Genomic DNA, 14,949 nt, shown 5'->3' with positions numbered 1-14,949 from the left:
AATCACCACCACCGGCACCTGTGCAATCACCACCTCCGGCACCTGTGCAATCACCACCACTGGCATCTGTGCAATCACCACCACCGGCATCTGTGCAATCACCACTATCGGCACCTGTGCAATCACCACCTCCGGCACCTGTGCAATCACCACCACCGGCATCTGTGCAATCACCACTATCGGCACCTGTGCAATCACCACCACCGGCATCTGTGCAATCATCACCACCGGCACCTGTGCAATCACCACCACCGGCATCTGTGCAATCACCACTATCGGCACCTGTGCAATCACCACCACCGGCATCTGTGCAATCATCACCTCCTGCATCTGTGCAATCACCACCACCGGCACCTGTGCAATCACACCCGGCACCTGTGCAATCACCACCACCAGCATCTGTGCAATCACCACCACCGGCATCTGTGCAATCACCACCTCCGGCACCTGTGCAATCACCACCACCGGCACCTGTGCAATGACCACCACCGGCACCTGTGCAATCACCACCACCGGCATCTGTGCAATCACAAGTACCGTCTCCAGTGCAATCACCACCGGCACCTGTGCAATCACCACCACCGGCACCTGTGCAATCACCACCACCGGCATCTGTGCAATCACAACTACCGTCTCCAGTGCAATCACCACCGGCACCTGTGCAATCACCACCACCGGCATCTGTGCAATCACCACCGGCACCTGTGCAATCACCACCACCGGCACCTGTGCAATCACCACCACCGGCATCTGTGCAATCACCACCACCGGCACCTGTGCAATCACCACCACCAGCACCTGTGCAATCACCACCACCGGCACCTGTGCAATCACCACCACCGGCACCTGTGCAATCACCACCACCGGCATCTGTGCAATCACCACCACCGGTATCTGTGCAATCACAAGTACCGTCTCCAGTGCAATCACCACCGGCACCTGTGCAATCACCACCACCGGCACCTGTGCAATCACCACCACCGGCATCTGTGCAATCACAACTACCGTCTCCAGTGCAATCACCACCGGCACCTGTGCAATCACCACCACCGGCACCTGTGCAATCACCACCACCGGCATCTGTGCAATCACAACTACCGTCTCCAGTGCAATCACCACCGGCACCTGTGCAATCACCACCACCGGCACCTGTGCAATCACCACCACCGGCATCTGTGCAATCACCACCACCGGCACCTGTGCAATCACCACCACCGGCATCTGTGCAATCACCACCACCGGCACCTGTGCAATCACCACCACCGGCATCTGTGCAATCACCACCACCGTCACCTGTGCAATCACCACCACCGGCACCTGTGCAATCACCACCACCGGCACCTGTGCAATCATCACCACCGGCACCTGTGCAATCACCACCACCAGCACCTGTGCAATCACCACCACCGGCATCTGTGCAATCACCACCACCGGCACCTGTGCAATCACCACCACCGGCATCTGTGCAATCACCACCACCTGCACCTGTGCAATCACCACCGGCATCTGTGCAATCACCACCACCAGCACCTGTGCAATCACAGCCGGAGCTACGTAGATCGCAGCGACAGATTCAACCACCTGATAGACTTAACCTGTAAATATACTTGTAAGAAACTTCGCCCCATGGGGACTCTTTTTAAAACAAAGGGGGGGTGAATGTGGTGAACTACATATACCTGTCTGGACACCCCCCCCCCCCCCCCCGCTGACTGCTCCTGTGGCTCCTCCCACAGACCCCTGTATAAAGGTGATGGAAGTCTGAGCCCGGCCTCTCTGTCTCCAGGATGTAGTATAGTGGTCACTCACTGCTTGTTCCTTCTTCCAGTCAATAAAAGCCGATACCTCGCTTTTACGCCTCAGAGTGAGTTATTGATGGTGCATCACACACAGAAACCAAGGCAGCAGTGGAAGGAGCACCTGCTACATGGAGCCCCGTCTACCCACCTGTGTCCGAGTTTGCTGGCTCCACACCTCAAAACTCGTAATAAAGGAAAATTTAAAAAATTATATTCAGAAGCTGGAAAAATAAAACAAAAATGGAAAAGGCTGGAGAGTCATTGACATCGAGTCATAGTCATACAGCACAGAAACAGGCCATTCACCCAACTGCTTCATGCTGACCAAGGTTCCCATCTAAGCTGTCCCATTTGCCTGTGAATTGGAGGGAAAGCAAAATTTCCTCAACTCGGAGGGACTGAGGATTCACTCTGTTGCTTCTACTTATCTACAAACTGCTGAATTGCACGTGTCTTGTGAATTCCAGTGCTGGATACATTTTCAGACCCCTAGGAGAAAGATTCCTCTTAACAGGTACGTGGGATGCACATGATCACACTTCATAGAATAAGGGCACAGTGCGAAAAGCTTGAACTGCTCGTTTTATCGACAAAAGCTGCTTTTTCACAGGCTTAATTTAGTGATTCTGCAACCTCATTACTTATTGAGCATCTAACACGTGGGACAGACTTTCTGAGATCTGTAACATATGTGTTCTTACGTAGGCAATCTCCATGGGGATGAGATAGGTTGGCCTATCTGTTCTCTGGATGCAGAAGGAAGATGGGTCCTGAGAGTAGTGATGTGTTGGCCCACACCAATCCCATCACATCCCCCAATTCCCTAACCTATTCCAACCACACCCATCCCCCTCCCACCAAGCTCACCTGTGATCAAACCTGCTGCTTAACTAAAAAAATTGTGAGCGTCTTGGACAGCCACAATCACTCAGGACCTGCCAAAGGTTCAAGATAATGTCAACATTAAATAAGGTCTAAACATACAAACATATTTCAAAACATTCAAACAAAAGCGTTCCTTATATCAGATCAAATGAAATACTATACTTGCTTTTTACCTGGCGGTTAACTTCCACCAAAAAGGCAGCAGAACCGATCTGGAACTCCCAGCCAGAGAGGTGAGAAATCTGTGACCATTCCTTCAGACTCCAGAAGCACAAATGCTATAACCTGTGTGACAATGTCTACATTGGAGCATAACAGACTGATGCACATCTCATAGGCTGAGCTCACACGGGGAGTGAGTATTTGTCCAAGGACTCTTCCTGGACTGCTTTCTGGAACTTTATACAAAAACCAGCTGCAATCCAGGGAATTCTCTATTCTCTGCATTTAAATATATCAGACGGCCCTGTAATGGCCTGCATGTCGTTGCTATGGTGAGGCCTGAGCTCCTGCACTAGATGGCCTGCTGGAATACACGAGAAGAAGAGTGCATTTTGGGCAGCAGACAGCCAGTGAAGCCTCTGCAAGATTCCCACGCAGATCCCCCTTCACCAAATGCAACGCTGCTTGTCCGGTGTGGAATATCTATGGAAATATGGAGGGCTATGTGTGAGGGCAGGGTAAGATTGATCTTGGAGAAAATTAAAAGGTCAGCATGATATCATGTGCTGAAGGGCCTGCACAGTACTATACACTATGTTCTATGTACAAAATCTCCTCATACCCTATTGCGTAGGCCAACCATTAAATGTACTGTACCCAACTCTAGAATGTAGATGGTTTGATCCAATTTCCACTTTTTGGTTAGTGATACTTGGCTTAAATAAGTATGACCTCAGCACAAAAGACACTTTCCTCAGATGCTCTGCCTTCAAACGGTGTAGGTTCGTTGTAGTCTGGAATGCTGCTCAGCACCGACAGTGGCAAGACAGCAGCACGTCACAACGTTTTGATCAGACACACAAAATAGGAGCAGAGGTAGGCTGTCAGAGGCTTGACCTCTGTGTGAGAGTGGAGGGGTAGACCGACATTAGTGGGTTGAAGTGGGTGCATGGATAGGAAAGGGGGTACTTGGACAGGAAAAGTTTAGGGAGATATGGGTCAAATATGGGCAAGTGGTACTAGCATGGATGGGTATCTTAGTTGGCATGGATGAGTTGGACCAAATGCCCTATTTATGTACTGTCATGGCTCTGTGACTCTCTGTAGCTGGTTTTGGAGTATAAAAGTATAAATATACCAAAACTATGAAGTCAGTTCTGAGCTTGCTCCTATTTGCTATGCATGTACTCAATTTAGTAGAATGAAATCTTAGGAATGTAGAGGTAGCTAAAGAGCTAAAGAAATGTAGATTAGAACATTGCTCAGTTCTGAGTTTATTATTTTCTATGCATGTATCCAATTTGGTAGGAGACTGCAGTCTTAAGATGACAATGGTGTGTTAATAAGAGGTAGCTACAGGAAAGAGCTTGCTATTTGCTATGCATATATCTTAAGAATGTAGAAGACAATAGTATGTTAATGAGAGGCAGCTAAAGAGATGTGGATTGGAACATGGTTGGGTCAGTGGGTAGAAACAATAGGGACAAGATAGTACGTGTGATATGCAACTATAGCAATTGGACCAGGAGATTGCTTTAAAAGCTGCTGTGTCCTCGGTGGGCAATCAGCGACTAGCTCAATGACTGTCTCAGCTTTGATTTGCAAATTAAAGTTTAACCCTTCTTGAAGAACCTTCTGCGTCTCCTGGTCATTTGTAAGGCACAAAAAACCACGACACTGGTGGTGTAGGAATCGGGGGTCATGAATGGAGTAAAGGGTTTTGTAGGTAACCATTCACCTGAGTGAGGAAATGTGTCTGTGTTTGTGCATCTGGACAAATGTGTAAGGTGCAGTATCTTGTAGTAAAACATTTGTCGTTGCTCCATAGCACTGGAGTTCCCACTGCTGCAGGAGCAGCTCCAGCTATACTCTTATACTCTTAGTCTTCTGCCTGACTAAGGCCACTTTCTCCCTCCTGGTGTGTGTTTCATGCACCTAGACTTTGCAGAGCCTTTTTTGGAGTTCTCTCCACCGAAAAGGAGTCTTACAGCTGTCTGATTGCCGTGGGCAGTGTGCCTTTAAGAGATGACCCACACATTTCCCTGATGATTGCACAGTAAAGTGCGGGCAGCTGTGCTCATTTGAAGCTGGTTAGCTCAGGAATTCTGTAGATACCAATGCTACTCTTTCTTTCTGGATGCAAACAACCCATCACTGTTCCCAACTACTTGACGGACCAGTTGTGTTCGTTTTTTGATGGGAGCCCTACTTAATGTTGGTGCTGCACAAAACAATGCAACAGAAATAGGTCAAATCTAACTGCATATGTGGGTGAACTGCATTTCTGTAGGAGACAGGGAGGCTGGAAGCTTCAACCTAATGTGGGATCATGGGTTATTTTGTATTTAGAAACCTTTATATTTCAAAATAAACTTTATTCATATTAATAAATGCCTACAAAGAATAAACAGAGCAAAGCCTTTACACTTATGGACAACATTTTCAGTAGTGCTAACTTATCTTTTAACGCATAGCACCACTCATAAAAAAGTACCCTAAGTTACAGAACATAAATAAATAGATAGTTCAAAAGAGGAATAGAGAGATAGTGTACATGGACCTCTTTTAAGGTAGTGTCAATAAGAATGAGTTGTTAAATTAGAATACTATTTAAAATGGAAACAAAATTCCCTTGAGCACCTGTGCCGTTTCATCTGACAGCGAGGGGTCGCGAATAAAGATATGTTACCGCTTGTCAAAATAGATAGATAGATAGATAGATAGATAGATACTTTATTCATCCCCATGGGGAAATTCAACTTTTTTTCCAATGTCCCATACACTTGTTGTAGCAAAACTAATTACATACAATACTTAACTCAGTAAAAAATATGATATGCATCTAAATCACTATCTCAAAAAGCATTAATAATAGCTTTTAAAAAGTTCTTAAGTCCTGGCGGTAGAATTGTAAAGCCTAATGGCATTGGGGAGTATTGACCTCTTCATCCTGTCTGAGGAGCATTGCATCGATAGTAACCTGTCGCTGAAACTGCTTCTCTGTCTCTGGATGGTGCTATTTAATTAATAATAGCAGTTTGCATTTAATTTTCTGTGTCCTGACTGTGAGGAAACTAACCAGCTTCTGAACAACAAACACAAAACCTGATGGAACTCAGCAGGAGAGCACTTAAGGGACATCTGGAGAGCTAAAAGAAGACATGACAAGGTAAAGGAGAATCCCAGCAGCTTCTTCACATGTATTAAGAGCAAAAGGATAGCAAAGGACAAAAATCAGTCCTTTTGAAGATCTGCCTGGTCATCTATGCAGGCCTGGATGGAGGCCCATGAATGGTGGTGTGCCACAGGGATCGGAGCTGCTGTTATCAATGGCAAAGGTCTGGATAATAATGTGGTAAACTGCCCATCAGAAAATTTTACAGATACCAAATTCGGGGGCATACTAGACAGCGAAGAAGGCTAGTATCAGGATCTGGACTAGCTGGAAAATTAGGCTAAAAATGGCATGTGGGATTTAATGCAGACAAGTGTGAGGAGTTGCACTTTGGGGGACAAAGCTAGGACTTACACAGTGAACTGAGGAGTGTGGTAGAACGGAGGGATCTGGGAATACAGATCCATAATTCCTTGAAAATGGTGTCACAGGTAGATAGGGTCATAAAGAGAGCTTTTGGCACATTGACCTTCCTAAATCAAAATATTAATACAAAAGTTGGGCTGTTATGTTGAAGTTGTTTAAGGCATTGGTTTGGCCTAATTTGCAGTATTGTGTATAGTTCTGGTCACCTACCTACAGAAAAGATATCAATAAAATTGAAAGAGTGCACAGAAAATTTACATGGATGTTGCTGGGTTGAGGACCTGAGTTATAGGGAAAGTTTAAATAGGTTAAGACATTATTCCCAGGACTGTAGTAGAATGAGGGGAGATTTGATAAAGGTATATACAATTATGAGAGGTATAGATAAAACAAATGTTAACAGGCTTTTACCACTGAGGAAGGGTGATACTAGAACTAGGTTGTGGGTTAAGGATACAAGGTGAAATGTTTAAGGGAAACATGAAGGGGAACTTCTTCATTTAGAGGATAGTCAGAGTGTGGAATGAGCATTTAAGAAAAATTTGGATAGGTACATGGAAGGGAGAGTAATGGAGGGCGATATTCCAGGGGCAGGTCAATGGGACTAGGCAGAATGAAAATTTGGCAGGAAATATATGGGCCCAAAGGTTTGCTTCTATGCTCCACTGTTCTATGTCTCCATGATTCTATGCCAGACATCTATGAAGGGGAATAAACACTATCGATGTTTCAGCCTGGGACACCCATCAGGACTGGAAACTGGGGCGGGGGGAGGGGAAAGAGGCAGAAAAATAAGGCAGGGGCGAGGAGGTGGAGCACAGGCTGCCAGATGATGAATGAGACCAGGTGAGGGGAAAAGTCAGTGAGAAAGGGGCTATGAAGTGAGAAGCTGGGAGAGCATAGGCGCACTAGGGAAAGGGCCGAAGGAGTAATCTGCTTGGAGAGGGCAGTGGAAGAAAGGGCAGAAGGTAATCCAAGGGGAATGATGGGTCTTGGCCCGAAACGTCGACTCTACTTTTTTCCATAGATGCTGCCTGGCCTGCTGAGCTCCTTTGTGTGTGTTGCTTGGATTTCCAGCATCTGCGGATTTTCTCTTGTTTGGGAACGATTGGCAGGTGAGGCAAAGAAACGCAGTAAGATGGTAACCAAAATGAGGAATGGTAAAAGGGAAAAGTGTGTGTGTGTGGGGGGAGGTAGAAATTACTGGGTTAGAGAAATCAATGTGCATTCCACTAGTTTAAAGACTACCCAGACAGAAAAATGAGGTGTTGCTCCTCCAACCTGAGAGTAGCCACTTCGTGGCAATGTCAGAATGGGAATGGGAAGTCTCACTGAAATTGGTGGACAACGGGAGATCCTGTGTTTTGCGGCAGTCAATGTGAAGGTGCTGAGCAAAGCGGTTCCCCAATCTGCACCGATGTCGATGAACCTGCTCCGGGAGTGCCGGATGCAATTGATGTCTCTGACAGACTCACCACTACCGCAGCTGGTCGATGATTCACTCTATCTGCCGCTGCGCGAATTTTTGCAAAAAAAGTTGCTGCAAGGACATAGCCCATTTATTAAGTGTGTATGTGTGTGTGTGTTGGGGGGGGGGGTTGGGGGAAGATGTGTACATGGACAGATAAAGAAGAACTTACGAATCATACAAATTGAACATAAGACTTAACCAAGCAACTTGTACACAAATCTCCCACACAGTAGTTTCAAAGAAAGCTTTTATCTGGATTTCCTGGGGGGAAACAAACTGGTTATTTGGTATCTTTATTTTATGATTGGGTGACTCCAGTTAAAATAGGATCTTTACCAAAATAAATCTGCATGAAATGACAACTTGTTCAAAATTAGTGCAGATCCGAATGAATAGTCAAATAAACTAAATTAATATGAAAGGTCCCGATGAAGACCACTAGATCATAAGACATTGGATCAGAATTGGGCCATTCAGCCCATCGAGTCTGCTCCTCCATTCCATCATGGCAATTCCGGATCCCACTCAACCCCATACACCTACGTTCTCACCATATCCTTTGATGCCCTGACTGATCAGGAAACGATCAATTTCCGCTTTAGATATATTCACGGACCTGGCCTCTACCGCAGTCTGTGGCAGAGCATTCCACAGATTCACTGCTCTCTGGCCAAAACAAAATCTTCCTTATCTCTGTTCTAAAAGTTTGCCCTTCAATTTTGAGGCTGTGCCTCTAGTTCTGGATACCTTCACCAAAGGAAACATACTCCTCACATCCACCCTGTCTAGTCCTTTCAATATTCGGTATGTTTCAATGAGATCCCCACGTATTCTTCTAAATTCTAGTGAGTAAAGGCCCAAGGCTGTCAAACTTTCCTCATATGTTAACCCCTTCATTCCCAGAATCATCCTCGTGAACCTCCTCTGGACTCTCTCCAATGATAACACATCCTTTCCGAGATATAGAGCCCAAAACTGTTGACAATACGCCAAGTGCGGCCTGACTAGTGTCTTCTCAAGGCGCGGCATTATCTCTTTGCTTTTATATTCTATTCCCCTTGAAATAAATGGCAACGTTGCATTTGCTCTTTTTTTGCCCACAGACTCAACCTGTAAATTAACCTTCTGGGAGTCTTGCACAAGGACTCCTAAGTCCCTCTGCACCTCTGATGTTAGAACCTTATCTAAAGCGTCCAGAGAGATGTTGCTTGACTTGCTGAGGTTCCTCCAATATTTTTTGTGTTGCTCGAGATTTCTTCGGAATTTCTTGTGTTTGTGTTATATTATTGCCTCGATAAATCGGCAGAGATGAATGGAAAGATTAAATGAGTGGCAATGGAACAAAGGCATTTTTATATGTATGTACATGTATGAATGAACAGCAAGTGAAATGAATGAATGAATAGCGAAGGCTGCAGGCTGGGGAAGCGCCGGGCTGTGATCTGTGAATCGTGCAATGTGACCATAAATCGAAGCTGCTCCTTCCCTCCACCACCAAGAGGCGGTCTTCCACACCGCCTCGCCGCAAGAGCGCGTCACGGGATGAAAGAGGGGGCAGCAAACGCGAAAATGCCACTAACTAACATTGTAATGGGGAGACCGAGTGATATAAAAGTCCAGCGTCTTAAAGATTAGACACTTCCACAAAAAAAGTTAGATAGCTCTAGTTTTTCAATGAAAAAATGTGAGGTTGAATCATAATAGGAACAGATGGAGGTTACCTTGATCAATTTCAGTGCTGGTGACCAATTGTGAATCTGAGCCGGACAGGCTTCAGATTGCATGGTTGATCATTTTCCTCCTAGAATCTGAAATCGTCGTGCCAAGTCAGAATCCAACCAAAATGAATCGGAACATAAGCGGTTTTAACAGTTCTGGCTCGGGACCCGATGCGTTCAATTTCGATCGCCCTGCCTGGGTGGCAAACACTCTAGCCGGACTGCTCATATTCACCATCGTGATTGATATCTTGGGGAACCTACTCGTCATTTTGTCAGTTTACAGGAACAAAAAACTGAGGAACGCCGGTGAGTCCGGAAGTTATTAATGCGTTTTCTATTTTAAGTTTTAATTTATATTTTAAAAGAGCCCCGTATGTTGTTTGATCAAAACTGTGCAGGCTTTTTTGGACGGGGAAGTGGGTGTAGTTGGTTGGGGTTGATGCTCGATAAAAGTGCGCGTGTTTCCCAGGTACTGGGAGCGGCAGCAGTGTTTTATACATTGAAATACCACAGACCATTACAGAAATGGTAGCAGCCAACTGTTGTAACATCAGCGCGGTGAGCGGATCACCCCGCTGACCCATTCCGACATCAGGGAAACATGCACAGAAAGAAGCAACTGGGCTCTTGGTGCCGGTACCACCAATTCTCTGGAATTCTCCCCTCCCCTCCTTATCCTTTTGAAAGTTATGAGAGTCGATTTCCACCACGTTTTCGAGCGGGATATTTCAGATGTCGTCCGTTTTTAAAGTGACCCTTTCATTCCAAACTTCCTGTGTGAGGGGCTATTGAACCACTCCCCCTCCCCTCTATCTATCTATTTATCCATCTTTCCATCTAACTATCTATCTGTGAGAGTGAAATAGAAAGGTTAGGGTAGTGATTGCATTAGGTGGCACTCCTGGAGTTGCTCCCTTCTCCATAAAATCCCCCCCCCCTTTTTTTAGAGGCGATTAGATTGATTTTAAAGTTGAGGTTGCAGCTGAGCCTGACTTTGCACCTTTACACCCCGGTCAGTCAAGTCATAGTAGCGCAGAATTTTAGCACTGCCTGATAAATGATGAATGAGCCGTGTCGTTTCACCGTGTTAAGCACACAACAGTACACCGGACGTGGTGTGTAGTGGCGCGGTTCGGCTCCAGGTGAATGAAACACCTGTTGATGCTGAAGAGAACAGTTGATTTCAGTTAATCCCATGACAGAAGTGTTTGCATTGATGGAACAGGCAGAAGGCATCAAGAGTAGAGGGTTGTGTTAATGCCCATACTAGCATCAAGGACTAGTTTGAGAGTGAGATGTCCGGGATGGTATGAGTGATGTTCTGCTGCTCTTATATCTCCTGCACTTCCTAAAGAGAAAAAACTGTTAAGAGTACACAGTCAGCTTTGGATCCGGTTGGAAGCGATACTAATATATTTCTCTCACCGTGTTGTCGTTTTCATTAGAACAATTTGTGGAAAATTTAAAGAAAATTAGCGCACATATTTCGGAATACTATGGCAGAAAAGTTTAATGACCCGTTCTCCCCGGATCCACAGACTGTGCCGTGTTTGCTCAGGGAGCATCACAAGCAGCATGGTTTCCCGCAGCTTCGCAATGTTTTTGCGGGTTTATCCACATCTATGACTGTTCTGTTGTTATTCACAGATAATGAATGTTGATGGTACTATTTTTACTTTTTCAGTGCAGCTATAAATATTTCTTGAATAAAATTCTTCCCTGTGGTGATGCTAATCCTTAGTGAAGTTTGTAAAGAATTCATCGGTAAAAACAATACTGCTGTTAAGGAGCACTGCCTCTGGCATATTTCAGCCGACCGTTTCTTGTAAATGCTGTTGTCTGCACCCAATGCTGTCTTTAATTCAATTTTTGGTACAATTAGTAAACAAATACCTCTAAGATATTAAGCTGTACAATATAAGGACATGAAATACATCTGGATTAGCCCTGACACTTCAATTTTTATACAATTATTCGTTTGAAGGGGTGGGGATTTATTTCTGCAAATTATCCAGTAAAAAAGGTAATCAAATGAAGGATGTCAGAAGAGTCTAAGCAAACTCTTCAGAGCTTGACCAAGATGAATCCATAAGCTTCTTGAAGGCATCTCCAAATACAGTATGTGAGCATCATTTCACAATTCTTCCCTCTGAGTAGTATGAATATCTTGATGGGCAAAGTATGATGTCAGGAAGTTATTAAACATCCCCAAAACGATCTAATTTTAAGAATTAGAATTCTTCTAATTTAATATATTTGTAATAAAAATATCTGATGAATTTTCCAAATTCACTGTTAAACCAAATCAATTAACTCAAGAACGTGGCTTACCATAGAGTTCTCTAAGCAACTTATGAAAGAGAAATATTCACAGGCTTTGGAAGTGCAGTTAAAATGTCAAACATTAATAATGTAAAGAAAAAGGCAATTTTTAAAAAAATGCATATTTCCTTTAAAGTTATAGTAAAGGCAATTAATTGATAATTAAATTCACAGATATATTTGAGCAAGCTATGAATATGGATTTCATTTTAATTTTCCTATGGGTACTTCAAAGTATACAATAAAAATGAGAGACTTTTTTTGTTAATGCAAGGAATAACTATCCATAGATTGGACATTAATGTTTAATGTAATGTGCATTTGAAAGGAGCTTTGAAAACTCTTCATGAATTTGAAAGAATGATGAGAAACAAGTGTAAGATTTAATCAGAGACCCAGGAGATTGAAAAGTTCATGAAGGCATGGAAAAGAACTAAGTAACCGACCAATATTATTATTTGAAGTATATTCTATATCCTGCTTGAGCTCATCTAGTAATCAGAGGTGTAGCAGAGCATATCATATCAGGGGAATGCCTGCCTTGACTTTGAAAGCATTCTGTGTTCTGGACAAGTTTAAGCACCTAGAGGAGTTTAGATGCCAGGTGACATTAGCACCGTTTACCTTTGATGCAGAATCTTTCATAGATGGAGCTTTATAAGAGATATTCCTGCCACAGCTCAAGTGAATGCAGGTGGAGAAATAATGGTTAATCCCCAGAAAGATTGAAAAAAAGGACAGGCTGCTACTCCTGGAGACTTCTGAGGGCATCATAGATTAAATCCTTGGCATGAATGGAAGAGAAAAGTGTCAAGAGATTGATGGATACAGAGGGTAGTATAGTAAATGGAACACATAGGTGTTTCTGTGGCTGCAGAAATAATCCTGGCATGGCTATTATGCTTCAACCATAAGGCTCTTGAACCAGAGGGGATAAATTCGATCAACTTCACTCATCCTAACATTGCGCCAATCCCACAACCTAAGAACTTACTTTCAAGAACTCTCCATTTCATGTCTTTGATATTTATTGCTGTTTATTTGTTATTATTATTTTGATTGTTTTTTGTTATCTTTACATTTTCATAGTTTGTTGTCTATTGCACATTGGTCATTTGTCCATCTAGTTGCATATGGTTTTTCATTGATTCTATTCTGTTTCTTTGTATTTACTGGGATACTACGTAAAAAATGAATCTCAGGTTAGTATATGGTGACATTTATGCACTTTGATAATAAATTTACTTTGAAATGGGAACTTTAAACTTTGTTATGTTCCTTGCCTGGTAACATGGTTAAGGATATCACAGAGTCATTAGGGAAAATCTTTGGTGGGCAGTGGAGGAAGGATGAGCAACCAACAATCATGGTCTACATCACCACAAATGACAAGAGTAGATAATGAAATCTACCCTGCAAGTAGATTTTATAGAATTATGAAAATGATTAAAAAATCAGCATCTCAAACATAGCAATATCCAGATTACTCATTGTGCCAAGCACCAGTGATTTTAGAAATAGAGTTGTTGAGGGTGAGGCTTGTAGTGCAAAGGAGGGAGATTTAGGCAAATTTGCCAGGGAAATGGACAGAAGAAAGTAGAACTGAAAAGGAGAAAAATACTGCAAACAATCATCAAGGGAGATAACTAGCACCCGAAGACAAAGCAGGAAGTTTTTGGATAGGACCAAACTGAGTAAAGAGTACAAGGCAGTATAGGGTGTGCTTACTGTGCATGCGGGTAAATGTGGGAAGCATACTAAACTAGGTTGGTAAGCTGCAAATGGAATTGACCAAATGGCATTAAGAAGATGTAATAATAGCAACCCAGCTAAAAATGGGGATGACAAGTTATATAAAATATTAATGGATGCAATTTGTCCAGGGAGGGTTGAGAAAGGGAGTACGCAGTGGGAAAGGCATTGTAGATTAAGGAGAATGTTACAGTACTGGGGAAAGAAGATGTCCTGGAACAATCAAGGAAATAATCTATCTGATTAGAATCTTTAACTGAAAGAGATGCAATTATACTATTTCACTACCACACTCAGTGGCTACTTTATTAAGTGGCAGTGGGGAGGATGTTGGGAGGCGACTGCACAGGATCAAAAGAAGCAACAGAAAGTTGTAAAATTAGTCAGCTCCACCATGGGTACTATTCTCCATAATATCCAAGACATCTTCAAGGGAGCGATGCCTTAGAAAGGTGGTGTCCACTATTAAGGACTCCCATCACCTAGGAGATGCCCTCTTCTCATTGCTACCATCAGGTAGGAGGTACAGAAGCCTGAAGGCACACACTCAGCGATTCAGGAACAGCTTCTTCCTCTCTGCCATCTGATTTCTAAATGGACATTGAACCCATGAACACTACCTCACTATTTTTTAATTCTGCTTTTGCACTTCTATTTTTAACTATTTATTATACAAATACATACTTACTATAATGCATTTATTTATTTTTTCTATGTTTATCCTTTAGTGCATTGTACTGCTGCTGCTAAGATGTCAAATTTCACAAGATGCAGAATGCTGGTGATATTAAACCTGATTCTGATTCTGAATTAGAATACAAGTATCATATCCTTTGTAATTGCATAACCACCCATAACTGTTGTATTCAGTTCACCAGTTTGAAAGCTTCACATAAATCACCTCTCAGGGTTCAAACACCTTCAAAGTAATGTGGCAAAGAACAATGACTGGAAGAATAGACCATAAGACCATAAAATATAGGAGCAGAAGTGAGCAATTTAGCCCATCGAGTCTGCTCCGCCATTCAATCATGGGCTGTTCCAATTCTTCCAGTCATCCCCACTCCCCTGCCTTCACCCCATACCCTTTGATGCCCTGGTTCATCAAGAACCTATCTATCTCTGCCTTAAATACACCCAATGATTTGGCCTCCACAACCAGTTGTGACAACAAATTCCACAGATTTATCACCTTCTGACTAAAGCAATTTCTCCACATCTCAGTTCTAAATGGACATCCTTTAATCCTGACGTTGTGCCTTCTTGCCCTAGAAACCCCTACCATGGGAAATAACT

General features: G+C 43.4%; 1 protein-coding gene across 1 annotated transcript in view; it reads left to right on the top strand.

The window, feature by feature from the left end:
- The first annotated feature begins 9,648 nt into the window (after window positions 1-9,648).
- The window catches only part of mtnr1ab (melatonin receptor 1A b), a 75,851-nt gene continuing 70,550 nt past the window's right edge, over window positions 9,649-14,949 (top strand). The window contains exon 1 of the mRNA XM_073063950.1: window positions 9,649-9,885. Coding sequence (XP_072920051.1) covers window positions 9,702-9,885 — 184 coding nt within the window. The 5' untranslated portion in view covers window positions 9,649-9,701. The remainder of the gene's footprint in view (window positions 9,886-14,949) is intronic.

Source organism: Hemitrygon akajei, chromosome 13 (genome assembly GCF_048418815.1).
Source record: "Hemitrygon akajei chromosome 13, sHemAka1.3, whole genome shotgun sequence".
Taxonomy (NCBI): domain Eukaryota; kingdom Metazoa; phylum Chordata; class Chondrichthyes; order Myliobatiformes; family Dasyatidae; genus Hemitrygon; species Hemitrygon akajei.
This window is presented reverse-complemented; position numbering and strand designations above follow the sequence as displayed.